This window comes from Coloeus monedula, assembly GCF_965178545.1.
Source record: "Coloeus monedula genome assembly, chromosome: 9".
Classification (NCBI taxonomy): domain Eukaryota; kingdom Metazoa; phylum Chordata; class Aves; order Passeriformes; family Corvidae; genus Coloeus; species Coloeus monedula.
This window is the reverse complement of record NC_138789.1, coordinates 1,479,606-1,506,500: the sequence shown is the minus strand read 5'-3', so window position 1 is coordinate 1,506,500 and position 26,895 is coordinate 1,479,606. Positions and strand designations below refer to the sequence as shown.

Here is a 26,895-nt window from a genome sequence, read left to right as displayed (position 1 = left end):
AGTCTTGGGAACAAAAAGGAAACTTTGGGGGTTTGTTTTCTCACCTGTATGCTTTGAGAAACTCTCCCCAGCAGCGCTGGTGCTGTACCCTCTGGCAGAGGGTGGATGGGATGCTTCTCACACTGCTGCCCACTCCCTCGGTGCACTCGTAGGGGTTTTTTTTGGCTTTTGGATGTGGTTTGCTCAGGTGAGGCACCTCCAGCCCACCTTTCTGCATGTGTCATTGTTTGGGAAAGGAAAAAAATAATAAAAGAGAGAAAAAGCAGAAAAATCTCTTGCCGAGGAGGGACCCTGAGTCCAAGACAACCTCTCCCCTCGCCCGGGGGAGGGCTGAGGGAGGGTTTCCCCTCCTTCCAGCTTCTTTTCCTCCCCTCTAGGTGATGGAGATGGAGGATGGAAGCGAGGCGGGAGCTACAACAGAAGAAAACACGGGCAGGGGCAGGGCAGGTGCTGTCCCAAAACCCGAGGGCGGGAAGGGGGTGCGGAGGGGACCCGGCGGCCGGAGGGTTGTGTCCCCTCCGCATCCCCTCCCCGCCAGCATCCTGGGCAGCGCCCGGGAGGGCGGAGGGAAGGGAGGGCGATGCTCCGCTCGGGGTTTATTAGATTGGACATAATCATCTTTAAATAAGGGCAGCCCCCCCTCCACACCCCTCCTTGAGGTGGGGGGGGGAGCGGAGCGCCTCGGGGCTTTCTAGATAAGGGCGACTAACGCATCCCCCGCTCCCGCAGGCAGAGCCGGGCAGCGCCGAGAGCCGCGCAGGGTCCGCCGTGCCCCGGGAACCCCGGCTGCAGGCAGAAGGGGGGTCCCCGCCGCGGTGTTCTCGCCTTCCTTCTCCTCCTCCTCTTCCTCCTCCTCCTCCTCCTCCCGCAGGAGCAGAAGGGAGGAGAGCGGTGCCGGGGAAAAGTTGCGGCGGGGGGCGGGGGACTGTGCCCCGGCGCTGCCGCCCGCCGCCCCCCTGAACACCCCATTTCCCCCGGGGCCACTCGGCCCCCACCTCCCACGCCCCAAACTTCGTTCCCAAGGAGGATGCTGCGCGGCGGGGCCCCCCTGGCCGCGCTGCTGCTGGCGGCGCTCAGCCTGGCCCGCGGGGAGCCCCCGCCGGTCTCGGGGTGCGGGATGGAGGCTCCGAGCCGCCGCGCCGCCCCCCCGCACCACCCCTACGGGCTGTACCCGCAGGGTCCCGCCGCGCACGGGGCGCTCGCAGCTGCATCCCCGCGGGGCCGGAGACCGCGGGGAGCCAGGGGAGGAGGAGAAGAGCCGGGGGGCGAGGCGGACGGCCGGGGCCGGGGCCGCAGCCGGGGGGAGAGGCGGCGGGGCCGGGAGCCGCAGGTGCCGGACCCTCCCCGGGAGCGGCCGCTGCCCGCCCTGTACTTCTCGGGCGGCCGGGAGCAGCTGGCGGCGCGGGCGGAGGCGCTGCCCGCAGTCCCGCGGGAGGAGTTCACCCTGGAGCTGTGGGTGAAGGCGGAGGGCGGACAGAACAACCCGGCCATCATCGCAGGTAAACCCCGGCAGGGAGGGATGGGGACCCGACACCCCCCGACCCGCCTCGAACATCCGCACGGGGCACTCCCTGACTTCCCCGCTCTGGCAGGTGACACCCCGCGCCCACACCCGTGTTCTCAGCACCGCAGGCGTGGAATATGCCTCCTTCCCTTGAGACCAAACCCTAAACCATCCCCTCCCCTCTGTTCCCACCCGCCCCGTCCTCCCAGCCCGCCTCCCCACCCCAACCGCCCCCCCGCCCCCCCATCCCGCCCCGGCTCCATCTCGTTTTTCCCTCTTCCCTCGCCGGGAGCTGGAAGGTCCCTCTGGGTGATCCGCTCCCCCTGATCCTCGTCCCCTCCGCCCCAGCCCACCAGTCTGTCCTGCTCGGGGCACGCCGAGGCTTTCCGGGGCTCCCGGCGGGTCCCCGGGGCGGTGGCCGCACGGTGGCAGCCGCGCCGCACTCACGGCCCGGCCCCGGTGCGATCCCCCGGGCTGCGGCCCCGAGGGCTCTGCGGGACGGCTGCGGGGCAGGGGGGGACCCAGGGGTTTGTTCCACCGAGAAGTGCCTCCTCAGGCGCTAAGGAACAGGCAAGGGGTGAGCGAGTCCCATGAGGAGCAGCTGAGGGAGCTGGGGGAGCTCAGCCTGGAGAAAAGGAGGCTCGGGGGGAACCTTATTGCTCTCCACAACTACCTGGAAGGAGGGTGTAGCAGTTGTCTGCCTCTTCTCCTGAGTAACAAGTGATGGGACAAGAGGAAATTACCTCAAATTGTGCCAGGAGACGTTTATATTGGATATTAAGTAAAATTTCTTCTCTGAAAGAGTTGTCATGCACTGGAACGGGCTGATGGAATCACCATCCCTGGAAGTGTTAAAAAAATGTATAGATGTGGTGCTTAGGGACGTGGTTTATTTGTGGGCTTGGCAGTGCTGCGTTAACTGCTGGACTTGACCTTAAAGGGTTTTTCCAACCTTAACGATCCTGTGGTGGAGAAGCTGAGGAGACAGAGAAGACAGGCACACAGGCACAGAGTGGGGCAGATGTCACCTCCTGCAGCGGTGCTTCATTCAGCTGTGCCGGCATGTGTGTCTGGGTACAAGCTGGGCAGGGCAGTGCAGGGATGCTAGGAAGGGCTGGGAACAGATGGCAGTGCCAGGATGTCTGGGGTCCCCACAGTGCAGGCCCCCGTGTTTCTGTGCTGCCCCAGCCAAGCTGGTTGGGGAATCCCTCTCTCTATCCTAACTCTCCCTTGGCTTGTGATCATTCAGCTGAACCTCCCTCTGCTTTGCCTGGCCCCTTTCATTGATTTACCTCCTCGGTTGTAGGGCAAGAACCCCACCTGTGCTGTGGAAGAGCAGGAGGCACGGGCTGGAGTCTGTGGCAGAGGGGAGAAACAGCCGTGTTCAAGCAAACTACCAAACTCCCTGGCATCCACCTCGCTGCCCGCCTTCCTGTCGGCATCCTTGATGCCTCCCTGCTGGCAGGCAGCACCTTGGGATGCGTGGAGCACAATTCCTAGTCATCTTATCAGCAGCACAGCTGTTTGCATCTGGAGGTCTGGCCTGCAGGTGCTGGGTTTTGAGTTTCCCAGCTAGCCAGCAGAGTTTTTTTATTATTTTTTTTTATTCTACATTTTTTAATTTTCGTCTGGAGGGCGGGACAGTTGTTAGTGCTGAAAGCACCACCCGTGAGCGCTGGCATTCACTCGGGTAACATCCCCCAGCTTCCCTGCTCCGGGGTTTGAGTCAGCCCCAGGAACCTCCGGCTGCCTGAGTCACTGTTCACTTCCCACTGTCTCCCTGCAGTCGGGACCAAGGGGCCCGGGTGTGGGTGGCCAAAGGGGGACAGCCCCGTGCTGCTGGCATTTTGTGTGAGCAGGTGACAGAAGCAGCTGCCAGCCCTCGGCAGGTGCTGAGTTTCCTTCTGATCTGCTGCTCCTGCTCTGTCGAAAGAGACGCAGCTGAGCATGAGGTCATCCAAAGGTGCAGAGGAGCTGGAGATGCTCCAAGTGTCCATGTGTGAGGGAAGGCAGGGGCAAAGCAGGGCAGAGCTGAGCTCTCCCAGCATCAGTGCCTGGGAAGTAAGGCCAGGCTGAGCAGCTCTGATCATGGAAAGCAAGCTGCTGTGGCTGCTTGGATTGAAGGCTCAGGAGTTGGCGCTTTTTTTTCCCCTAGATGCCACATTTTGCCTCAGGGCCACCCTGGATGGGGTTGCTCATCCTTCTTAGCCACACTTTCATGGGGGGATTCCTGCTGGGGTATAACCCCAGTACCCTGGCACAGCCACTGTTAGGGAAGGAAACTTGTCCTTCTTCCTTGTCCTACTCATTTTGGGCAGCAGATGAGAGTCCTTTCACGTGATGCTGTTACCTTTCCTACCTTTTTTGTCTCCCCTCCATCTATGCCTGCTCTGCTTCTGGGGAACCCGAAGGGATGCCCCTTTGTGCCAGGCTGAGGTTTGTTTTTACTCAGATTGTAGGTGATTTTGTTGGGTCAGATCCTTCACCGGAGGCCGTCCCAAACATCTGCTAAATCCAGATGTCCTCCTTGGGTCCCTGAGCTGCAGACCCTGAGGGATGACCATGCATGAGGGACCCTGCAGTTCCCACTGCAGAGCCTGAGGGATGACCATGGCTAGAGGCTCCTGGCCTTTGTCAGATGCTCTGGAGCTTTGGCAGCCAATTTCCCCCAGTATCTGGGTCTCAAAGCACAACTGAAAGCTATCCCTTGTGCTGCAGAACTCCTGGCCCCAGTGGGAGAGGCTGCCTGCACTGTGGTTCTTACGAAGTGGCACACTTGATCTCGTGGGCTTTTGCTCCATGACCTTCCCTGGCAGGTACCTTCCTCTTCAAAATCTTTGTGCTGTTACCAACAGCTCTTGTTTCAACCCCCAAAGGTGTTACCTAAGGCACAGGTGAACAGCATAAACCAGGCTAGAGCTCCCCTTTCCCACCTGAGGGACCTGAGGCAGCACTGTACTTAGAGCTGCTGAGGAGATACCTCGTACTTCTTCTACAAACAGCTCTTTCCCTTCTGGTGGGTTGCCTCAGGACAAAATACTGAGCTCCTTGGCAAACTCTGGGGTCTTGAAACTGCTCCTCTGATGATTTGTCATGAAGGCCCTTGAGAGATGTCAGGACCTGGTGCTTGACCTTTTTTGTTACACTATTCTGCAGCCGCTGCTGATGTGGAGGTGTCATCCCTGGCCATGTCTAGGAAGCACCAGCTGCTGCTTTACTGAGTTTCCTCCCCGTTGTAGAGCTGGCCTTGGCCTTACTTACATCCCTTTGATGAAGTCCTTTTGAGGACTTTGATGAAGTCCTTATACCTGGTTCTGGACTCACTTAAATTTCTTTTGGCCAATGTTGAACCCATCAGTCTTGGCTTGGCTCCAGCATGGGTTTGTGAGGCTGATAGCTTACACCCACCCCAGGGGCTGTTCCACCCCTGATGCTGTTTTTCCCATTTTTGTCTTAGGGTTTAATCAAATTTGGGGCACTCTGAATCATTTCCAGGTGAACTGCATGAGTTTTCCCAAGGGAGAAGGTACCAACCCCTGTTTCCTCAACCCCAGTGAGAACCAAAAGACGGCTCTCGAGCGTGCAGGTCTCAGCACCTTTCAGCCAGCACCCAGCCCAAAAGTACTCCCCAGCTTTGCCTCCTCACTTCTGCAAGGCTCCTTTGCTCGCCTCCTGCTTTTTGGCTTCTCCCTGTCTCAGCTTCTCCTGGTCTTTCTGCTTCCCTTTCACAATCCACCAGAAAACAAGAGCTGGCCAAAGCCCATCCGCCCACGGAGGCTTTGTGCGTGGCTGCCTTTGTAGTGAGCAGTGACAGGGATCCATGCCCAGGGTGGTTACGGCCGTGGGATGGTTTTGGGGCCACCACCCATCTCGCCCTCAATGAAAGTGATGGATGGAGGGAGGGGTGCTGCTTCCTGGGGTGCAGCAGGGCTTGACGTGACCTTTGCCAGCCGTGTTTATGAGGGGGAAACGTGGGGTCATGGTAACCTGGCTTCAGACACATCCCCTGGATGAGAGCCAGGAGATCCTGCTTCTCCTGTTCTCTTCTACACCTCTGCTTCTCTCTGCTGGCCTCTTCGGAATTCCAGCAGCAGGTGGGCCATCCCCAGGGACAGGCAAGACAGTGGCACAGGCAGGAGTGCTTTGTTTTGGACCACGGGGTCCTGATGCCGTGAAGATGGGCAGGCAGTATATGCAGTGGGAATGGCACAGCAAGGGGCAGGAGAATCCATGCAGCAGGAAAAACAGGACAGAGAATAGGAAATACCCCAGAAGGAACATGAAAAGAGTCTCTGGGCGTGGCAGCAGGTTTTGTCAGCATTGGGACAGTTTGTAGGGGTGATGAATGGGAGAGCAGGGGGCCCTTAGAAGACACCACTGGTGGGGCTCAAAGAGTGACTTCAGGCTCGTTCACCTCAGCCAATGACCTGCATGAACGTCCTGGCTGTGGTGGTTCAGGAGCCCAGAGGCATTTATTTCAAGCAGCAGGTCCCTTTACCCTTGCCAGTGTTTAAATGCCTTACAGGCACCGATTCCCAAGGGCATTTGGTTCTTCGCTGTGGGCACTCAGCAGTCTGGGGGAAAGTCAGCACAGCTCCAGGTCTTGCCCAGCCTAAAATAGGTTTGCAACATGCTTGGGAGCAGAGGGAGAGGCTGTTCCTGGGAGTGGGTTTATGTGCAGGTGACCTTAGGGGCTGAGGACTGCACTCGCCAGGCTGGAGGCAGCACATCCCTCTCCAGCCCTCTCCCGCCAGCACTGGATGCATGACTGGGAGGGAAACTGGAGCATAAATGAGAGCTGTAAATCTGCCTGGAAGCTGTTGGGGAAGCAATCCCTGGGGGAGCCTGTGTTGCCTTGGGTTGCTGTGCTCTAATTCTTAAAAGCTTTGGCTTGCAGATAAAAAGCTTAGCCTCTAATCCCATCCCGCCAGAGCACTCCTACGGAGAGCGACTCAGAAACACCTCGCTCTTCAGCCTCTCCTCCCATCCACGCTCTTCCTCCCCTCTCCATCCTGTCTCTCTGGCTCTGCCATTCTTCCTGGCTGCTCCACCTACTCATCCAAATGATTCTGAGTGGGGGCTGGGGTGTCACCCCTGGTGGAGCACCCACTGCCCAGCCTCTGACCACCTTCATTTCCCTGCCGCGGAGGACCCGGCTGGTGCTCCAGGGAGGAGTGGTGGTGCTCTCTGGTCCTTACCAGCTCTCCTCTCTCTCTCCATCCCTGTCCCTGACCTGCCGCAGGTGTCTTCGACAACTGCTCGCACTCAGCCAGCGACAAGGGCTGGGCGCTGGGCATTCGCGCCCTGCAGCTCAGCGGCAAGAAGGACGCCCGCTTCTTCTTCTCCCTGCGCACGGACCGGGCAGCCACCGCCACTGAGGTGACCTCCCACCACCGCTACCGCCCTGAGGCATGGACACACCTGGCCGCCAGCTATGACGGGCGGTGGATGGCCCTCTACGTGGATGGGGTGCGGGTCGGCCGTGCCGGCGGGCAGGAGGGACCCCTGCACAGTGCCTTCATGTCCTCCTGCCGCACGCTGCTGCTGGGGGGGGACGCCTGGGGCACCACCCACACTTTCCGGGGACACCTGGCTGGGCTGGCCCTGTGGCGTGGTGCCTTGTCCCAGTCCCGCCTCCAGCGTTCCTTTCTAGAGGAGGTGGCAGAGGAGACGGCAGGGCTGGCTCTGGCCGCTGGCTTTGCCACCCCGGAGGAATGCTGGGTGCCTTTTCGGGAGGGTGCCTTCCCGCAGCAGTGGGTGCTGCTGTCCCCGCCATCCCCCATCCTGCGGCCGCTGGGCCCCCCTGCCTGTGGGCAGACCGCCTGCGATAACGTGGAGCTGGTGTCCCACTACAACCAGCACTGGCCGCTGCGCAGCTGGAAGGTGGTGCGGTACCGCGTGGTGAACCTGGCGGAGGATGACGGCGGGCGGCCCACGGTCAGCTGGGAGCAGATCTGGCGGCAACACCGGGCTCTGAGCGAAGCTTTCCGGCCCTACAACATCTCCTGGCAGCTCAGCCTGCTGGACGTACACAACTCCTCTCTGCGCCGCCGTGCCGTCCTCCTGGGCTGCGAGCCCAGCAAGGTGGGCAACGAGCGCTGTGACCCCGAGTGCGAGCATCCCCTCACGGGCTACGACGGCGGCGACTGCCGAAGGCCCGGCCGCTGCTTCTCCTGGAAGCGCCGCGACGGCGTCTGCCACGTGGAGTGCAACAACATGCTGGACGACTTCGACGACGGCGACTGCTGTGACCCGCGGGCCACCGACGTGACCAGGACCTGCTTCGACCCCGACTCGCCCCAGCGGTAGGCGTGGGGCTTGTGGGGGGTGGTGTGTCAAGGGATGGGATGCGCCCTCTCCCCACCCTCTGCTCTGCATCTGGGTGTTGCTTCTGACCAGTGGCTTTCCGGCGTGGGAAGGCAGAGGGGTGTTTTCCCATGGATGGGTGGGTGTGTTTGCCATCCAAAGAAGTAAATCCTATGGTGTGACATGGCACCCTCTGTGAAGCCCTGCCAGTAAGTGTTTTTTCCCCGCAGGGGGATTCCCAGTGCAGAGCTGCCAGCCTCTGGTTACATGCCAGTGGGACTGTGGGCATCCCTGGGGTGGGCAGAACAGCCCGTGCAAAGGATATTGCTTACCCTGATCCCCTGCAAGGCATGTAGCTGGGGAATTGCTGCCCTTCCCCACCTTCCCTGGATGTGTCTAAAGTCTGATTTCTTCATTTGTGTTCAAAATGCCTTCTTTGAGTGCTGGGGTGGGGAGAAGGAGGCAACCCAGCAGTGCAAGATGTGAGGCACAGGATTTGGAAAGGTGTGGGTGGGTGTGCCTAAGCCTTCCTGAACCTTGCCCTGGGGGAGTGATGTCTGCAAGGAGATTCCCTTGGTTGGAGAAGGCCGTGTGCCTTCACCATGTGCTGCAGGTGCAAAACAACTTTAAAACACACATGGACTAAAACCCACGGAGCATCAACATGATGCATTAGGGGACTCTTGCTCTCCCCAGGGGTCTTTGGAGTCAGAGCAGGGGGTGGGATGGAGAGGAAGAGCCACTCACATGATGGGGGACCCTGGGCTGTTGGGAGCAGCGTCCTTGGTGCAGTCGGTGGCTTTGTACCCACCTGCCCTCCTTGCTGGAGCCTCTGGAGTGCCGACAGCCCTGCTGATGGCTTCCAGCACTCGGGGCTCTGCCAACTGTACTTTCTGGATGGAGATAGGGAAGGGGGAAAAAAAGCCGTGGCTTTTCCTTTTTTTTTAATGTTTCGTTTAAAGCCATTTCTGTCTCAGAGAAAACTCATTCCGTGCTGTGACAGGCAGAGGTGCCTGCTGGAGCGGGAGTGGTGCAGCACACGTGGCAGCATCTGTGGAGAAAAGCTGCACGGGAGCATTTTAGGGACACATCTGTCCTTTGATCTTCTTCCTCCTTCGCTTTTCTTTCCCTGGGCTGTGGGAGCAGAGAGGCTGTAGCCATAAATCCCTTCTTCCCAAGCCTGCTTCTTCTCTCAGCTTCTTCCCAGGCAGGACACGGAGGGAGGAGGGAAGCAGGTGTCTCTGTCAGCGGTGAGGGAGAGGAGCAATGCTTTCCCTCCTCCCTTCCCGAGCCTTTCTCGCCCATCCTTCAGTTGCCTGAGAAAACGTAGGAGAGAGATGGGGAACCTTTCCCAGCCACACAGAGAGCCATCACACCGTGTCCCTGCCCAAGCAACCCTGCCCAGATGTTCTCCCACCTCTGGAAGTCTCTTTGGTGACAGCTACCGTGGCCACCCTGTGCTCACCTGTCCCCTTGTTTCCCATGCTGTGAGCCAGCGTGGCAGTGCTTTCCTGACCACGGGGAGGTCCTCCCTGATGAGGGAGACTTGAGCAGATGAAAAGCCTGCTGCACAACAGCTCTCCACTTGTGGTGGCCATCAGCACCCAACACCACTTGGCCTTGGCTTTGGCAGGGCAGAGGCTCTGTCCTTGCCTCTGTGTGCGGTTAGAGAAATGTTTTCATCCTCAGGCAAGAAGGGCTCCACCTTAAATTGAAATTGGCCAAATTTTTGCTGGTATGAATCAGGGCTTCCATTTGTCAGGATTTTCCCCTGAAAGTTGGGAAACAAAACAAACCAAAACAAAACAAAACAAAAAAAACCCTAGCTTCTGTGGGAAAGGAATGGGAAAATGGGATCACTAGGGGAATAAATCTTTTGCAATTTTCTTTCTGCAGACCTCATTGGTCTGCACAGAGGACAAGAATGATTGTTTGTAGACCAAACTCAGAAACATGAAATCCAGTGCGCCTGGCATTTGGGAAATGAGGGGGCATGAGTTGAATCCTGCTGCCACTGAGGTCTTCTGAGCTGCTTTTGGCCGGCTTCTTCAGAGAGCACAGAAAAAAGGAGTCTCTGAATGGTTTGGGTGGGAAGGACCTTTAAGTGCATCCAGTTCCATGGGCAGGGACACCTTCCACTAGACCACATTGCTCAAAGCCCCATGCAATCTGGCGATGCTGGTGGACATCCACCCTCGCTGTGCTCATCCCTGCTGAGGATGGTTTCTGGGGAAGAATGTTTGTGGGGAAGCCACTGGGAAACTAGGGGGTGTGTGTTTGGGAAAAACCGAGGTGAACTTGTGCTTGCCGAAGAGCGTGGCCAGGTCGGTGTCAGGTTTGGTCCCCCAAAATTGGTGGGTGAACCCCAAGACACAGAGGCAGGGGACCTCAGCCCGAGGGGTTTATTCAGGCAGAGCTCCCGCTGATTGAGTGCTGCTCTGTTTGCTGTAAGGTATTATACTTAAATGAGCAGGGCAGCTGGCAAACTTACAGAAGGATTTTTAGGGTGGAAGCCAGAACGGGAGAAATAATGTGAAATAAAATTTAACAAACTGCGGAAAGGCGGCACAATGGGAGCCAGGTGCTTTGATGCGAACAACAGCTCTGGGGCTGTAGCTGAAGGAGAGCAAGCTGGCTGCTGCTCACCCAGAAATCTCTGCTTTCCCACACCTGTGCCAGAGCCCAGGAGGGAGCTGTGGCTTTGGGAGAATCAGGGGAGAGGGAAGCCTCCCCACTGCAGGTGATCTCTGCATCTCCTTTCAGATCAAGATGGCAAGACCAAAAATCTTGGGGTTTTTTTTCATGGATTAAATAATCTCCATTTCATTTCAAGGCTTTCACAAAGAGTGGTTTGGGTGTGAACGTTTCTTAGCACAGCCAAAAATAATTGAATTGAGAAAGTCAGAGTGAGACACTGGGCAGCTTTTTACCAGCACTGTAGAGAGATTCAATATGAAGGGTCTCAATACTGTGTCTTGTCCGTCACAATTGTGAGCACTCAAGCAAAGCTTTTTCCATCTTAACATATCCCTGATTTAAAATTCCCTCTTGGGCTGCAGCTTAGAGAGAGGTAAATTAGAGGGAAGGGCTGAGGAACAGTGATGGCTTCAGTGCTTCTTAGCTGGTGAATATCTCGTTATTCCAGGGCTACAGCTGGTGCCAGCTTATACCCTCACCCAGGGGAGGGAAACGAGGTTTGGGAAGATGGATTATTACTATTTTCATTACAAGGGTGTGTAGTGACAGACAAGGAGGGATGGGTTTAAGCTGAAGGAGGTCAGGTTTAGATTAGATATTAGAGGGAAATTGTTCCTTGTGAGGGTGGGGAGGCCCTGGCACAGGGTGCCCAGAGAAGCTGTAGCTGTCCCTGGGTCCCTGGAAGTGTCCAAGGCAGGTCTGGATGGGGCTGGGAGCAACCTGGCGTAGTGGAAAGTGTCCCTGCCCATGGCAGGGGGTTGGAAGGAATTGATCTTTAAGGTCCTTTCCAAACCGAACCATGCCAGGGTTCTGTGAAAACTGTGGTGGGAAGGGAGCCAGCTGTGGCCAAGGCAGGAGCTGGGATAAGGGTTGATGCTGAAATGGTGTCAGCAGCCACTGAATCACATTGCTGAGTCTCTCCTGCACCTCCTCTGGTAGTACATGGAACAAGACAAGCCCTGCTGAGCTGGGAGCCAGCTGGGCCACCACCCACGGGTGACACCCACCAGCAGGACTGTGCGTTTGTGGCTGGAGGGAGACTTGAGCAAGACCTCGGGTGAAGAGCTGTGCGTAGACATCCCTGCAAGGCACCCTTGCTTCCCAAGCAGGGCCCATGGGAAGCAACTCACAGACTTCCCACTCACCTCTTAGCCACCTTATGAGGAACAAGGGGACAGGCAACATCAGGAGAGCTACTGACTATCATCCTTTACCCAGTTTTATCCTGACTTCAAGTGTTTTCCAGGAGTTGCTGGCAGTCCAATGTCAGGGTCTGGAGTAAAATTTGCCTTGATTTTCTGCAGGCTCCCATCTTCTCACAGAGCCTGAGTGCTGCTGTAATTGGTGCTCTTGGAAGGAAAGCAGCGACAGCTCATTAGCAGCAATTAACACTCAGCAAGGGTTCCCCCTCGGGCACTTAGTCAATGAGAAGCTGGTGTGTGACACAGTTAATGTGAAAGAAAAACCGGAGGGGAGTCTGGAGAGCAAAGTGGGTAAGGGCAGAGCTGCTGGGCCTTTCATCCTGTTGCCCAAAGTAATGGCAGAAATAACCAAAGTGACAAAAGGAGGTGAAAAAGGACGAGGTGTCTCCAGGCTTGGTGGCCTCCGCTGGCATGACCAAGGCTGTGATGTTAAAATGTACCTGATTAACTGGACACTTGATGGGCTTTAACGCAAGCTTAGCTGGCCTCCCTCCTAAGGGACTGGTGCTTAATTGGGTTAAGGCTGCTTGGGAACCTCCTGCAGTTTAATCCTTGTCTTCAAAAGCTGATCCAGATTAACCTCACTAAAAGTCTCTGGTGGACAGCCCCTGAGGAAGAAGGAATTGCTCTGAGCCATCCCATGGCACCTGAGCAGCCCCTCGTCAGGAGATGTTCAGCTGAATGAGGTTGGACCTGAGGGCTTAGAGGGTGTCCAATTGAGAGCAGGTGAGGCAATGAGGGGCCAGAGCTGACCTGCGCAGACCTTAATCCCAACCAGATGGTAAACCAGCAAAAACAGCATTCAAATTAGCTACCGCCTTGCCCTTCTTCTTCCCTTGCTACAGGAAACCTTAGCAGGTCTTTCGTAGTGCAAAAGAGGGCAGGTATGTGCAGAGTTATTGCAAAAGTAAAAGCGTTGGGTACGACCTCAGGCCACTGGCGATGTTGCAGAGAACAGACTCAACTGGAGGTGGTAGGTGTCTGCTGCTTGTGGTGGTTGGATACTGGAAGGGTGCATGGGAGAGGGTGTTTTCAGTGATTCTCACTGCCTGTGGAGTGGCAGAGACTACGTTGGTCCCATGAAGAAAGCATGGTTAGGAGGTTCTCTACTCAGGACCTGAGCTCTGGCTGCTTTTGAGCTCCCGCTGGCACCTCTTGGAGTCCTAGTGGCATGTATGGCCAAATATTGTCCTGGTGTATCCAAAGAGCCAAGCCTCAAGTGCTGGGCTTGGGGCTTTTAAGGGGTGAGGAGGGGAGTGCTTTGGAGACCCCAAAAGTGGCAGTGATGGGTTCACTGGCTTCTGAGCTTGCTGCTTCTCCTCTCTAGGATACCTGCTGGGACTGTGGGGGTGCAGGAGTAAACAGGACTTTTTGCTGGAGCCTGATGGTTTGTTGGTGGCTGCTTTAAAGTTTCCTGAGTGCTTGGATTTGAGCTCATTGGAAAACTTTTCCTTTCCTTCTAGGAAAGTCCCTTCTCTCTGAGCTTTCCTGTGGATTAACAGTTTTTAAACTTAGCAAAAATAGGAGGGGATGTCTTTGGTAGAGCCCACGTTATCAAGTGGGCAGGATGTCTCCCAAGTCACCTGCCTGTGGTGGGATTTGGAGGCTGCATCCATGTGACTGTGCCTCAGCCCACCCAGAGCCCTAGCTTGGGGGTGAAGACCCCAGATTTGCTTTTGGCCTTCTCAAAGTGTTGGACAGTCTGGAGATGGATATTCTCTCACTGGGGGGTGTTTGGCATGTTACCACCCTTAGTTCCAGGAGCCCAGCAGTGGGATTTTGCTCCCGAGAGGGAAGACTTGGGATGGTGGGAGGCTGCACTGCTGTGGCAGAGGAGGTGGTGGTGCCAGCTCCAGCATGGACACTCCCTCCGAGGCACATGTGGCAGAGCAGGGTCTGACTCAGCCCATCCAGCAGCTGGAGGGCAGTGGGACTGTGGGAGTGACCTCTTTCCAGAGGGAAATAACCAAGCACTAAGGTGCCAAGGGCCCGTGCAGGTTCTCGGGAGCCCTTTCCAAAGACAGAGGGCTCCATGTGATACCCACTTCTGGTGGGGCCAGAGCTCTGTCGTGTTACCCCACAGGGCTGGAGGAGCAGCACCGGAGCATAGCCGAATCCAGCTCCAAGGGGTGGCTCCCACTCCCATCTTGGTGATGTGCACAAATCTTCCCTGCTTTTTTTTGGGTGGTAACTTAGGGAATAACATCACGGCGATGCGCTCCTTTTCTTGCCGAGGTCGAAGGCTCGGGGGTTAATTTCCAGCAAGCCTCTGTGGGAGGATGAGTCTCCCTCGCCCCCGTAAGCCTTCCAGTGAGCCTGGAGCTGCCGGGCTGTGTGCTCCTGGAGGAACCTGCTAGGTCCCCCCGGGGGTGACCACATCTCTGTGGGAGAGGGAGAACATGATCCGCGTGTGAGCGAGGGCACAGGACCCCTGCCCAGTGGCTGTAGGCAGCCCGGGTGCTTTCGGGGAAAACAGCTGTCCCAGATGTGAGCTATTGTTCTAGCAAACACCACCGACTCGGGGGGCTCACTTGAGGGGGGCCGATTGTGTTGGGATGGCAATTGTGAAGGAACAGCGTGTGTCCGATGGCTGGGAGGGGTCACTCTTTGTTAGGCCTCCCCAGGGCTCCTCCTCATCCTCCTGTACCCTCGCCTGTGGGTGGAGGACACCAGCTGAGGCGCTGGCCAGGCCCGTGAGACCCCAAGAGCCGAGGTGGCAGGGGCTCGGCAGCCATCTGGGGGGACACCCCGGCGGCTGGCGCTGGTGCTGCCTCTGGGATGATTTAATCTTCCTGGGTTGGCAGCCTGAGCTATGGCCACGGGAGTCCTTAAGTGAACATACTGCTCTTAGTTTTCCTTGGCCCAGCCACCACTGTTATTTAGGAAATCAACTCGCCCCTTTCCAGAGGGCAGTGGGGTGAGAGGGAAGGAGTCCAGCATCACCCAAACCCGCTGAGATGGTGTGAAGCAGAGGACTCGCTTTGGAGGCTTTAAGAAGGATGAGGATGCTGAATGTTTGTGACTGCTGCCTCCCAAGGGCTGTGCCAGGGATGAGAGGCAGCCTTGGATTTTTATTTTTCTTCTGTTAATGTATGATTGTTACACTACAGAATTTCCCCACTAAATTATCTTGTGTCCTTTTTATATCTGTGAGGAAGGCATTTTTAGAATACTGGCTTGTGCACTTTGTGCTCTGGCTGGGACACCCAGTTGCCTGGATCTAAAAATAAGTTGGAGGCTTGGGACTTGGTTTTACCCTAAAAAAAAAATAAATATATGCACATAAAAAGCAACTTGGAGACATTTGGCTTGAATAGATTTCTCTTCTTTTCCTCTGTCTCAATGCCCTTTCTGACCAATATCGTGTTTGCAAGGTTTTGTCCTTTAGTGAGGAGTTTAGGGTGAATGTAGCAAAGTTTTGGATCTTTTGGGAAGACTAGGCATTGCCATTGTGGTGAAGAGTGCACGAGGAGGGGCTTATTGACACAGGGCTGTGTGGTTCCTCTTGAGCAGTTAGCTCAATGCCCTGGGAGCATCATCCTTGCTCAGCACATTGATCCACTGCTGTCAGGCCTGTTAAAGCATCCTTATCCTGCCAGTGCCCAGGAATTGGAACAGAAGTGACAGGCCAGGGACTGGAAGGGTGGCACCCTGGTCTTCTGCCACCCTTTTGTTGCCTTCTGCTGCTGGCCTGTGCTGCCCTGCTGAGGGATGGGATACTCATTGCAGCTGGCTGCAGGCTCGTCTTCCCCAGCCTCACAGTGTCTGTGGTGCCTTTTCTGCTGCCCTGTTTGTCAGGGAGGCTGGATGAAGGAGAGAGACTGATTTTTTAATTTTTTTTTTTTTCTTGTCACCTCGGCTGTTTTTGGAGATGGCCTCAAGCTCGGGGTTCTGCCTTCTGCATCTGTGCAGAAACCAGTTTGTGGTCTGGCCCCCGTTTGCCAGCCATGCCTCCTGTCAGGAGGTGACCAGGCTGCCTCCTGATACACATTAGTCCGTGTTTCTCTCCAGCCTGGACTGATTCTAGCAGAGATCTCCATGGCCTCCCTCTCTGAGGCCTGGTGCTGAAGGTGATGTGCGCCAGTCCCAGCTCTTGGGTTTTAGGCACCTCCTCACTGCCACATGTGCTGTAGGGTCACCTTCACCATCTTACCCAGTCCACAGCTCTCCCTCTTTCCCAGTAGCTGAGATCTGCCCTGTGAAAAGCAGGGTGCTGTGGGAGAGGAGGAGACACTTGGGAAGAGCGGAACGCTTGCTTTCCCTTGAGCAGCAGTGAGATGTGGGTGCCTAACTCCTCTGAGCTCCTGTGAAAACCCTGCACAGCAGAGATTGCATCTTTCAGGATGTTTGCAAACGCCTGCCTGTGCTGTGGGCAAAGGTAATCATCAGCCAGGGAAACTGAGGCACAGAAGTCTTGGACATCTTCCCCCCACTTGTGCAGTAATGAGGTGCTGCCATTAATGCTGGCCTCCTGCCTCCTAGTCCCTGGGCAGGGAAGAGAGGCCTTTAATGAAAGGAGAAGAAGCTGCTCTGTCCTGCCTAAGTGCAAGCACCAAAGCTGCACAGTTCCCCTCTGTCTGGAGGGCTTTAAGGAGCCTCCTGGCACTGGGACACTGCTCGGCCATGTGAAGCCCATGCCGTGCTGGGGGAGCCCAGGGGAGCTGCACCCGCTGGTGTTATCCCCTCTCCCTGACCTCGGCAGATTGTGAATTGCACTATAAAAATTGATAGTGAAATTTGGGTTCCTGGCGACCCTGGGCTGTGTTCCAAAACCATAAGGTGTCCCCCCCTAAGCCTGGAATGTTGCTTTATCTTTCTGTTGTAGGCAAAAAGGAAGAGAACCAATTTACAGGTCTGTTCTTGTGGGTTAGGTGGGACAGGGCTGATCTGTGCAACCTTAGGCAAAAAAGACCTGTAAAACTTGGTCCTGGCCTGGGATGGTTTTTTTTTTGATTTTGCTTTGAAACAAACAATCCAGGCAGAAAGGGAACCATCCCTGACTTTGTTTGGCTTGGAACCGGTTCTAGAATAACTTGCCACCGTTGAGTTCTGCCTCCCAAAACCGCACAGGGCTGCAAACATATTTCTCCATTTCCCCTGCTGCTTCTTGCTTGCCCTCTCTCCGGCACTCTGTGTAACTCCAGCCAGCACTGGCATTGCCAAAGGAAGGTGAGTGCTTACCCTGTGCCGTGGAGAGCAAGTCTCTCCCAGGTTGTTGGTGGGTGCTGGAGCTGGGATGCTGCCTGTGCTGGGCTTTGGAGGGCAAGGCTGGACTCCCCTCCTTCCCTGAGCTGCTGCTTCACTGCCTTTCTCCCAGGCAGGGCTCTTTTCCTTCCCCTAAGTGGTTCCAAACTGGATCTTTAACCCTTTTTTTGAATTCTTTCGACTAACTAAGTGCAACTACAGCTCTTTCCACGTATTCAAGGATGACGTGTCGGAGCAGCTGTGGCTGCCCCATCCCTGGAAGTGTTTAAGGCCTGATTACTCAGGGCTTGGAGCAACCTGGTCTAATGGGAAGCATCCCTGCCAATGGTAGAGGGATGGAATGAGATGGTCTGTCAGGTCATTTCCAGCCTAAACCAATCCATGAGACTTGAGCATGGAAGTGGGAGACACATTACTGGGGTGGAAGCAGCTGGGGAGCTGCAGCGTTTGTCTCCTTTGCTTATTCCACTGATGAGGAGGAGAGGCAACAGTCTGTGGCTCTGAACTCTCTAATTGCTGCTTCACTGGGATTTTGAAGGGGAAGGTTAGAGGGATCAGGAGAACAGACATCCCTTTGAAATCTGGGGATTTTCAGGTCCTTGGGATTTTTTTTCTGCTTTGTTCTAAGGGATCTTGCCATGATGGTCACCCAGCCCTGCTGTACTGCACACATGTCCTTGGATCTCCCCTTTGCAGTGGCTGAACCCACAGTTTTGTTTCAAACAGGTAAAAATCTTGGGCCTCTGTGCTCCTGTAGGCTCACAACAAATGCAGTCAGAAAGGAGCTGCTCCAGTGATGGGAAAAATGGGGAATAACTGCAGCCTTGGTAGTCCTTGGAGGGCTGTTGGGGGTGATAACCCTAAATGCATGCCCTAGTTGGGGCAGGGAGGCTTCAGTCAGTGCTCTGTGGAATAAATATCAGAGTTTAGTCTGTCTGTTGCTTCCAAGATTACATCTGAGCACTTAGTGCATTCCTTTGGAGTTCACTTCTGTTGATATTTTCGATGTGTGTTAACCTCAGACAAACCAAGATTTCTGCCTGGGAATTTCCCTGAAGGATTGTCAGCCTGTGGGTTGGGTTTAGACCCAAGAGTCTGAGGCACACACGTCCCTCTTCATCTCCCAAGGAGTTTTCCTGTGAGCAATGGGCGCATCATCCGTGAGCGATGGTCCGTGCGTGCTCTGCTCCCACCGTGGGAGCATCTGGGAGCCCGGCTGTGCACAGAGACCGGCTCTGCATCATTGCCTGGTCTAATGAAAGACATCCCTGTCCCCTCGTGGGGCTCAGATGGGCCGTGTGCTTTAGGATGATCTCAGCCGTGAGGAAATGGTGAGCCTCTCCGCGGAAGAGACGGCCATGATTCACTCAGATAGAAATAGAAAGCCCAAACAAGCAAATGGAAACTCCCTATTGACCAGGTTCCTGCCATTTAAATGGGTGTTTACTACCTATTCCAGTATTCATTTGAAAATCATATGCATTTACTCATACAGGCTACAATCAGATGGTTTTTAAGCCATTAAGGCCCATTGGGTCAATAACCAGCATTTTCAAAAATCTATTAAATCCCCATTTCCGTGGAAATAGAGCTTTTACAATTGATCATGGCTACCGACTCCCATTAAAATAAACCCTAAATGCTATCAACTCCCCCAAGATGTAGAGCACTAAAAGACAGTTTGCCAGGACAAATTTATCCCAGGGGAAAGTTGATGGCCCATTATGCTTAAGCAACATGAGAATTGTCATATAAGTCAGGAAGTTTATGGGACTTGCGTGGATTTGTCCTCCCTGAGGGGGTGAAAAGGAAGGTTCATGGGTTGAATCGCTAGTGCTAACACAAGCTCCAAGCTAGAGCCCTGCAGGAGCTTTTTAGGAACATTCACCTTATTTTGTATTAAATTTCGAGTGTGTGTAGACTTTGGTTGGTTGGCAGAAACAAATGACGCTTTAGGGCTGAAGTGCTGTAAGAAATGCTAAGTATGTGGATCAGTTCTTGGTGGCACAGGGCTCCCTGTGTTGCCTAGGTCTGCACAGCAGAGGTGCTCCAGCCCTCTGATCATCCCCGTGGCCTCTCTGGGCTCTCTCTGACAGGTCCACATTTTCCTTATGGTGGCAGCCCCAAACGCTGCAGCTCTGGGACTCTGCAGGTGGCATCTCACAAGAGCAGAGTAGAGGGGAAGAATCCCCTCCCTAGCCCTGCTGGCCACATGCTTCTTTCCATGCATGGGAGGCAAGATCTTTGCCAATCTTAAAAGCACAGCAGAGCAAGCCCAGGTGTCCCTGCTGAGCACTGGGGCTGGAGAGTTACAGCTCTGGCAGGCCCATCCTGGGAGGTGGCCCAAAGGCCTGGGACCCATCGATGTGCCTGTTGCCCCCTATGAGAAAGGGCAGTGGTTTTCAGGACATGCAGCAAGTGCAGAAGAAAGGTGTCCCAGCCCTGGCTCCCACATCTTGGCTTGGCAGAGGAGCATGGGGAGCTTTGTGATCCAGCTGTCCTTCCAGATTAGGGCTTTGCTGCTTACCATCTCTGCCAGACAGCAGCAGCTCTCAGGATGCAGGCTCGCCGCCGGCGTCAGCTGAAAGCTGCCGTGGCCCTTGCAGGAGAGGTCAGGTAGTCCCTGCTGAGCCAGAGGCCATGCTTGCCTTGTTTGTCTCCCTTCATGCCTCCTTCAATCAGCTTCACTGCAGCCCTCTTCTCCCTCCCACAGCCCTGGATTTCTCTGCTGTGTGTGCCTGATCCAGCACCCCTCTTCCTGCTGCCGTTGTCTCCCCAAGACCTCTCTTGCTGGCGATGATGTCTGTGCTATGGGGCCATGTCTAGATGCTTCCATGAGGCCACTGCGAGAACACAGCCCTTCCCCTCCAGCAGTGCGGTGATGTTGGGTGGTGTTTGTGATGGGAGTGGAGGAGACAAGGCAGTGAATTAGTCCTTTCCTCCTTAAGAGAGTCTAATTTGAGGCAGGTGACGAGGAGCATGTGGGCTCCTGTTCCTGGGTGAAGCGTGGACAACTAACCCTAGAACTTGTGGGACTTTGTCTTGTAATGGGTTCTGTGTCAGGCAGCAGGACCACTTGACCACTTGGGATTATTGGTGGTTGGCCTTGATGCTGTTTGCAGTGCAGTATTGGCTCCTCCGGGAGCTCAGGAGAGAATGACTACAGGTCTATCAAACAGCCACAACCATCAGCCTTCTTGCATTTTTTTGGGAACTGGAAAAGCAACTTGAACAAAATGCTGGCACCTGAGTCCTGACGAGTATTTCTCAAAAACCTTATTTCCTCCAAAGGTATCCTAGGGCTGGTAGTACTTCAGTCACACCCAGGAAGCCTACCCAGGCACATGGGATTCCCAGCACAGCCATCCCAAGGGACCTTGGGCAGGCTGTGGTGCCCATCACATGCATGGCAGCTAGCAGCCCTGCCCTCGGGGTGCAAACATCACAAACCCAGTGTTTTTCTGTGACCCAAGCATTTGATGCACATGTGCACCCTGCTGGCACTGGTGTCCTGAGGGTGCCCACTGTGCTGTGAGAGCACAGCTGGGGGTTAACCTCTGCTGAGGCTTATTCTCACGTATTCAACACAAGTGGGGGACCATCCTTAGTTCAAACCCTGAAACATGAGTACCACATGCAAGCAGCCTTGAAACTGGTCGCTGCCCTCTTGCTCCTCACGTAAGCTGTCAGCAGAGCTGTAACAAGATCCAGAGAGGAAAGCAGCATGTGGCAGAAAAGCAAACAGTCTCTGGGCAGGCTGATAGGGAGGCATTAATGTAGCTTTCCTAAAGTCAGGTGTCCTGTTGTGATGGCAGAGGCAAAGACAAGTCCTTGGTGCCTGGCTGTGGCTTTGCTCTATGTTAGGGAGAACCTTGAATGTGTAGAAGTCAGCTGTGATGGTTGTGGAAGTCCTGTCAAATGCCTCTGAGTCAAGATCAAAGGGGCATGTTACAGTAGGGATCTGCTACTGACCTCCAAACCAAGATGGTAAGGCCAGCAAAGCAATGTTTGAGACATTTAAGCTCTGAGTCATCAGAACCTCATCCTTATGGGTGACTTCAGCTACCCAGATGCTTGTTTGAAGAATGATACAGCAGCTCACAGGTCATGCGTGAAGTTCCTGGAATGTGTAGAGGACTGCTCCTCATGCAAGTGTTGGATGTGCCAGCCAGGAATGAGGCACTGCTGGACTTGCTGCTCACAAACCAATAGTACCTGTAATAGCTCGGCTAGTGGCAGTCTTGCCTGCAGTGATGACAGTATTGTGGATTTTGGATCCTGCTGTGCTGCTGGTGGTTAGTGCTGAGACAGAGGTTTTAGATTTTTGAAGAGTAAATTGTGTCTTGCTCAAGGCTCAGCTGGAAGGGATTCGCTTCCATGGAGGCTAAAGGAGTGAGTGCTGGGAGTTTTCAAAAACACTCTCCTAGAGGCACAAAAACAGTTCATCACCTTTAAAGGTAAGAGAACCAGGTGGGAACAGGTCTTTAGAGAGATGACAACCCGATCAGCCTGTTGTGATCCTTGTTCGCCCTCTCAGACATGTACAATGTCAGCTGTTCTCCAATCATGGGCCCTGTGCATCCAGGGTGGCATTTCCCCTGCAAATGTGTTACATCCACCGAGTTTTGTTTATCTATGAATGTTTGTATTTCTGCATTCCTTCCTTTTGTGTTTTTCCCCCCGCTCTGTGTTCCTACATCCCACACTTCCAGAGTTGGGACTTGCCACCTCCCCAGTCGTTCATCTTCCGTGCAGTCAAACTGAGACTTAAGTCCCCATCCAACTGCTGCCACCTTTTTTTTTTGTCTTTACCTTGAGCTCTGCTCCACTACCACATGTTTAAACTTGGATAAAGGTGGGGACCACACTGTAATTTTGTCCAGGGATGCATCTCAGTTACACTGAGCTTCAGCTCCACTTTCCCTTCTCAGCAGATCTGCTTCTTCCTTCTTTCGCCCTTATTTCTAAAAGGATCTTTTTACTCTTTGTTTTCGCTGGAGTCACTTTGATTTCAGAGAATTCCACTTCACCCTGTTCTCCCTGATGGCTCTGGTGGAGCGGTGTCTGCTGGTCAGTCCTGGTTTTCACTTCTTCATTCAAGACTTGTATTTGTCCCTCCATTTAAGTTGATCTGAATCAACTCATCATAAGTTCAGGCCAAGTTTTCTTTCTCTCATCTGCTCTTTCATAATTTCTACACAGCTTACCAAAACCAGGTCTAAAATAGCATTGCCTTTTGCTGATTCAGTGATGATTTAGTGAACAACTTTTTAGCCAACACTTCCAGGAATATCTGGGCCATGCCATTGTTAGCAGCACTTACTCTTCAGCCTACCTCAGGGCAAAATGCCCTGCAGGCTTTCTGGTCTGACACTAATGTTATTATCTTTCTTTCCCAAATCTGACCTCAAGAAGCTGCCTACTGCCCTCTGACGTAACAGAGCTGCGTGCTAGGGATCTGCAGCCTTCCAGCTCCCTTTCCCCTGTAAATCTATAGGGAAGGGTCACAGCCTTGAACTACACTGTGTCTTCCTGATCCCATCTGCAGCTTTTGCCAGTGCCGCTCTCTGACCCTTCAGCGTCTGCTACTGCTTCAGTCCCATGCTCACACATGGAGGTTGAGAGTTAATTCTGAATCCAACAGGAATTGCTCACGCTTAAGGGAATCTCCTGATCCTGAAGGATCCTGTTTTACCCTCTCACCCTCTTTGACATCTTGATACTCAGCTACCCGTGCAAGACTTAAATTGTGCTGCCAGTGATGGCTGCTTCCTAGGCTGCTCTTCTACTCGTGCTGTCAGTGCCTCAGAGGTGGATTTTTCCAGGCATGTCCAAGAACTGTGTGATGTCCTCATCCCTTGTGGACTCAAATGCTCTTTGGCAGGAGTCCAGCCCCCAGTGAAGTTGATGAAAGACTCCTGAGCACTACAGAGGGTATTATTCCAGCAGTGTTGTGCTTCCCGTGATCCCAGGGGAATGTCTGGCTCTTTCGCAGCCTTCCCTTCCCATCTTGCATGTGTTTTGTATCTGGCTGTGTTACCAAAGCCTGTCCAGATGAGAGTCATTTGGATGTTGCTGCCTTGTCAAGTTGTCATGATGCTGGCAGAGATGTTTGTGGCATACCAGCAGAGTGCTGGACTGGAGTCAGAGCTCCCAGACGTGGTCATGGGGATGCAAGTAGTCTTAGTAAGTACAAAAGGACTTAAAAACACAGCATCCCCCCAGCTGCATTTATGCCAGAAATTTTTGGGCAGGTAAACCCAGAGTGATGCAGCTGCAGTTACAAGAATGATCATCAGCCTCGTCTGGAAGCAGATCAAGTAACCCACCTGAGTGCCCATCTGTGGCCCCGTGTTTACGCTGTGGAGGTGGCCTTTTCTGCCTGTGGTAGGGAAGGAGGGAGGCAAGGCTGAGATGAGAACAGGGATGAGGGTTCCCAAATTCTAGCAAGGAACCATTCATTTATGCAAGCAGAGAGCCCGGCTCTGGATGCTTGCCTATTTAGACCCCCTGCTGAAGAGTCACCATGCAGAGGAGTCCTTTGGTGGGCCAGAATGGAAGATGGTCCTCCAGATGGAGAGCCAAAGTGAGTATCTCCCTGCGTGGACAATACGAAGAATTTAGAGTCCTCTCTCCCAAAGTGTTCATGCTGCTTGGATCAGCACCTGTCTTCGTGGCTTGAGCTGTGACTCAGAGACAAGGTGGCTGTGTTTGTCCTTAACCCTTTGTAGCCTTGGAGAAATGTGTTACCCACACACTGAAAATGTTATTGGCAGACTGGTGCTCGTTTCTGGGAAGTCTGAGGGTTTCCTCACTTGTCAAGCAGAGGTTTGGGGGAAAAGGGAGCCTCTCTGCTTGCAGGAAGTAGGAAGAGGAATTTCCTTGCAGTGGTTGAAGGACATGAAAGCAGAGCCAGGAATCCCCTGTGACTTCTTTAGGCTGTATGGTTAGCTGGAGCTGGCTGGGTCTCAAGTATTTTCCAGTTGTCCATGGAGGGCACTTGGACAGCTTCCACCCAACCCCACTCCCACATCCCCTCTGAAAGCTCTGCTGGGAAAAGACTCCTATTTTTGAATTGCAGTGGAATTCCTGTGGCATTACACGCTGCACCCTTTGCAGCACCCAGAGAACTCAGTTTGATTTATGGTACTGCAGGGGGTATGTGCTGGCCTTGCTTTTCATTTGGAGATGCCATCTCTTGCCTCTTGCTGGTCGGGGCCACTTTGTGGCTCCAAGGCTTCCTGTTATGATGTAAAATGTGCCCCCCTTGCCCCTCTTCTCCCACCTTCTCCCACGTCAGGCTTGTTTTTTACAGCTTCACTGTGCTTTCTGCTGCCCCACGGATTAGCAGATCCTCTCCTCCCTCCCACCTGTCCGCCAGCCATGGTCCTGTTGTTGCTCCCAGGAATTTGTGCTGGAAAAGCTGCAACAGCTCTGTCTCTCCTGAGTGCATCAAGTTGTCTGCTGTGACCAAGCCAGCCTAGAGGCTGACTTACAACCATGGTTTAGGAAGGTGCTGCCTCCCCTGTGGTCAGGACAAAACTTTCCAAGGAAAAGCATGAGAAAGGAATGTGAGCTCTCCAGGGATCATGGGTGGAGTGTGATTTTTCTGCTGCTCAGAAAGGAAGCTTTGGGTCTTTAATAAGGTAAGGTCTAGTGCAGTAAGAGCTTACCATGCAGATCTACAGCCATTCAATACTTTCCCCTTTGATATGATGAGGTGACACAGGGAGGATGGAGCAGGACTCCAAGAAGGCAGTTGTCAGGAAGCCATGGACACAACTGGGAATGTGAGAAATTTGGATTAGACTGGAGGAATTATTTTTAACTTGAGGATGCTTTAACACTAGAATAGGTTGCCCAGAAAGGTTTGGAAACCTCTGTCCTTGTGGCTGTTCAGGCCCCAGCTGGGCGTGACCTTGAACAATGTGATCTAAATAGGCCAGTTTTTGAACAAGGGGGTCAGCATGGCCTGTGGAGATCCCCTCCATCTGCAGCGGGGTCTCTGACTCTGCTGTTCTGTGGTCACAGTCACTGAGGCTGCTCCCTCTTCTTTTCCTTTTTTCAACAGCAAGAAGCACCACAGGATGGCAGCCCCTGGTTATGTCCCATTCAAGTAAAACAGGATGCAGTGTGGTGCCCTAGTCAGGTCATCAAGCAGTGTCGTTCAGCAGAACTCTGAGCCAATACCCCCTGTTGTGAGGGAGTGCATCATTCCTGGACTCATCCCTTCAAACACCGTCATTTTGGACGGTGTTCATTCCCATACTCGTGTCTAATAATGTCATTCCATAGCCCTCCCACCCCTAATCTCTCTCTACTGTTGCACATACTCTTCTTCTTGCACGCTCCACTCTTCCAGGGCTGCAAGTGCTCCCCACCAGGTCCAGGCGTTACCACCACACAGCTGGCTGCTCGCCACTGAGCTTTGGATGCCCTTGGAAAAACAGTCACGTGGAATCTGGCAAACCTGATGTCCCACCTCTGTCTCCTCCATCCTCTGCCCTACTCTTCGGGCTCACTTTGGGTTTTGCTCCTCGGCTGATAGCTGTACCTTCGTGTATCCTTCTGTCCTTCCTTTGTGCTTCCATGCTGGACTGTGGTGCCCATCCTGCTGGAAATACCATCTCGTTTGGAATACTCTAGTCTTGCAGGCATTTGGAAAACTGTTTGGGAAGCAGAGGAGAGTGCTGTCTTTTAGGCTGTTTGTGGAGACCAAAGGCTGCTCTGCCTTCTCCTCAGCAAAAATCCCCAAAGCACTGAAGGAGAGGGAGAGCATAACCTTGGCAGGAAGCAAAAGGCTCAGATGCCAGTGGGATGCTCCTTGTCTAACCTAAGGATGCCAGCAGGAAATGTAGATTAAGGGGAGTTGGAGTTGCCCATTCTAGAATTGTTCTGCTTGCATCTTTGGGGACATTAGTGGGATATTTGTGCTTTCTGTGCCACAGGGGGTGAAATTAGGGTCCTTTCTTCTCCTTGCCCACCCAACCCATCCGAGCAGTGCTCAGTGCTGGAACTGCTCCCTCTCACCCTTACACATCCCTGAACCATCCAGATCTCTCAATGGAGGGAATTACAGTTATTTATAATCAAGCCTTGACAAAAAATGTTGCTAATGTCAAGGGAACGGCAGGCGACAGCCAGAAAAACATCATGTCTCCAGAAGAGGGGCTGCAGGAATATCCCTCTGAATAGGGCTGACGTCGGCTCTTGGAATTTGGATAGCCTGGAAGGCTTTGGGGCTATTTTTCCGAGATATCATAGGTCAGGAATTGATGTTATTTTTAAATCTGTGTCCCCCGAGCAGCTCTGATGAGTGAAGGAGACTTTCTCTCCCCCCTCCCCCTCCTTATGCTCTATTTCTATGAAATTTTTGCTTCTATTCCTTCCGAGTCATGCCACAAGTATGTCCTTCAGGTTTGTTTATTCTTCTCACTATCTATTCCTCCCGGCCTGCTCCCGTCTTGGTTGGGTTGAAGGGATGGCGTCAGCGTGGCGCGTGTCTGGGATGCTCAGGCGAGACATCACAGAGAAGGGATCGAGTTCTCCTAATTTGTCCTTTCCGGTGGGGAGAGTTTTCTCTCCACAAGCTGATGTGGCTGGGGAAAGTGTTCTGGGAATGCTGCTTTGTGGTGGGAGATCTCGGGGCCTGGTGAAGACAAGCTGGTCATCTCATCTCGCCACATAGCCCAGCCAAGATTTTTTTGAAGTAACTGATTCTTCAGAGCTCCTGGGAAGGTGGGTGAGATGCCTCCAGCCTGGGATGGTCTTTTGGGGCTGACTGGTAGAGGCAGGCTGAAGATCCTGATTATCTGACACCTCCCAAGTCAGCAGTGGCTTTTGAAAGCCTCTGCTATTCTAGGTCCAGGGAAATAGCCCTTGGGTTTACCCAGCTCTGTTCCACATGCTGCCCTGCTCTAGTTTATTTCTGGAATCCTTTCTTTTTTCATTTTTTCCTCCTCCTCTTCAATTTGCTGTAGC

The 26,895-nt window shown here is 53.9% G+C and overlaps 1 protein-coding gene across 1 annotated transcript in view; it reads left to right on the top strand.

Annotated features, from left to right (window-relative positions):
• Positions 1 to 1,027: 1,027 nt before the first annotated feature.
• PAPPA2 (pappalysin 2) overlaps positions 1,028 to 26,895 on the top strand; it is a gene marked incomplete at both ends in the record, with an annotated part of 87,306 nt that continues 61,438 nt past the window's right edge. Inside the window, 2 exons of the mRNA XM_082287186.1 lie at positions 1,028 to 1,499; positions 6,747 to 7,809. Coding sequence (XP_082143312.1) covers positions 1,028 to 1,499; positions 6,747 to 7,809 — 1,535 coding nt within the window. The remainder of the gene's footprint in view (positions 1,500 to 6,746; positions 7,810 to 26,895) is intronic.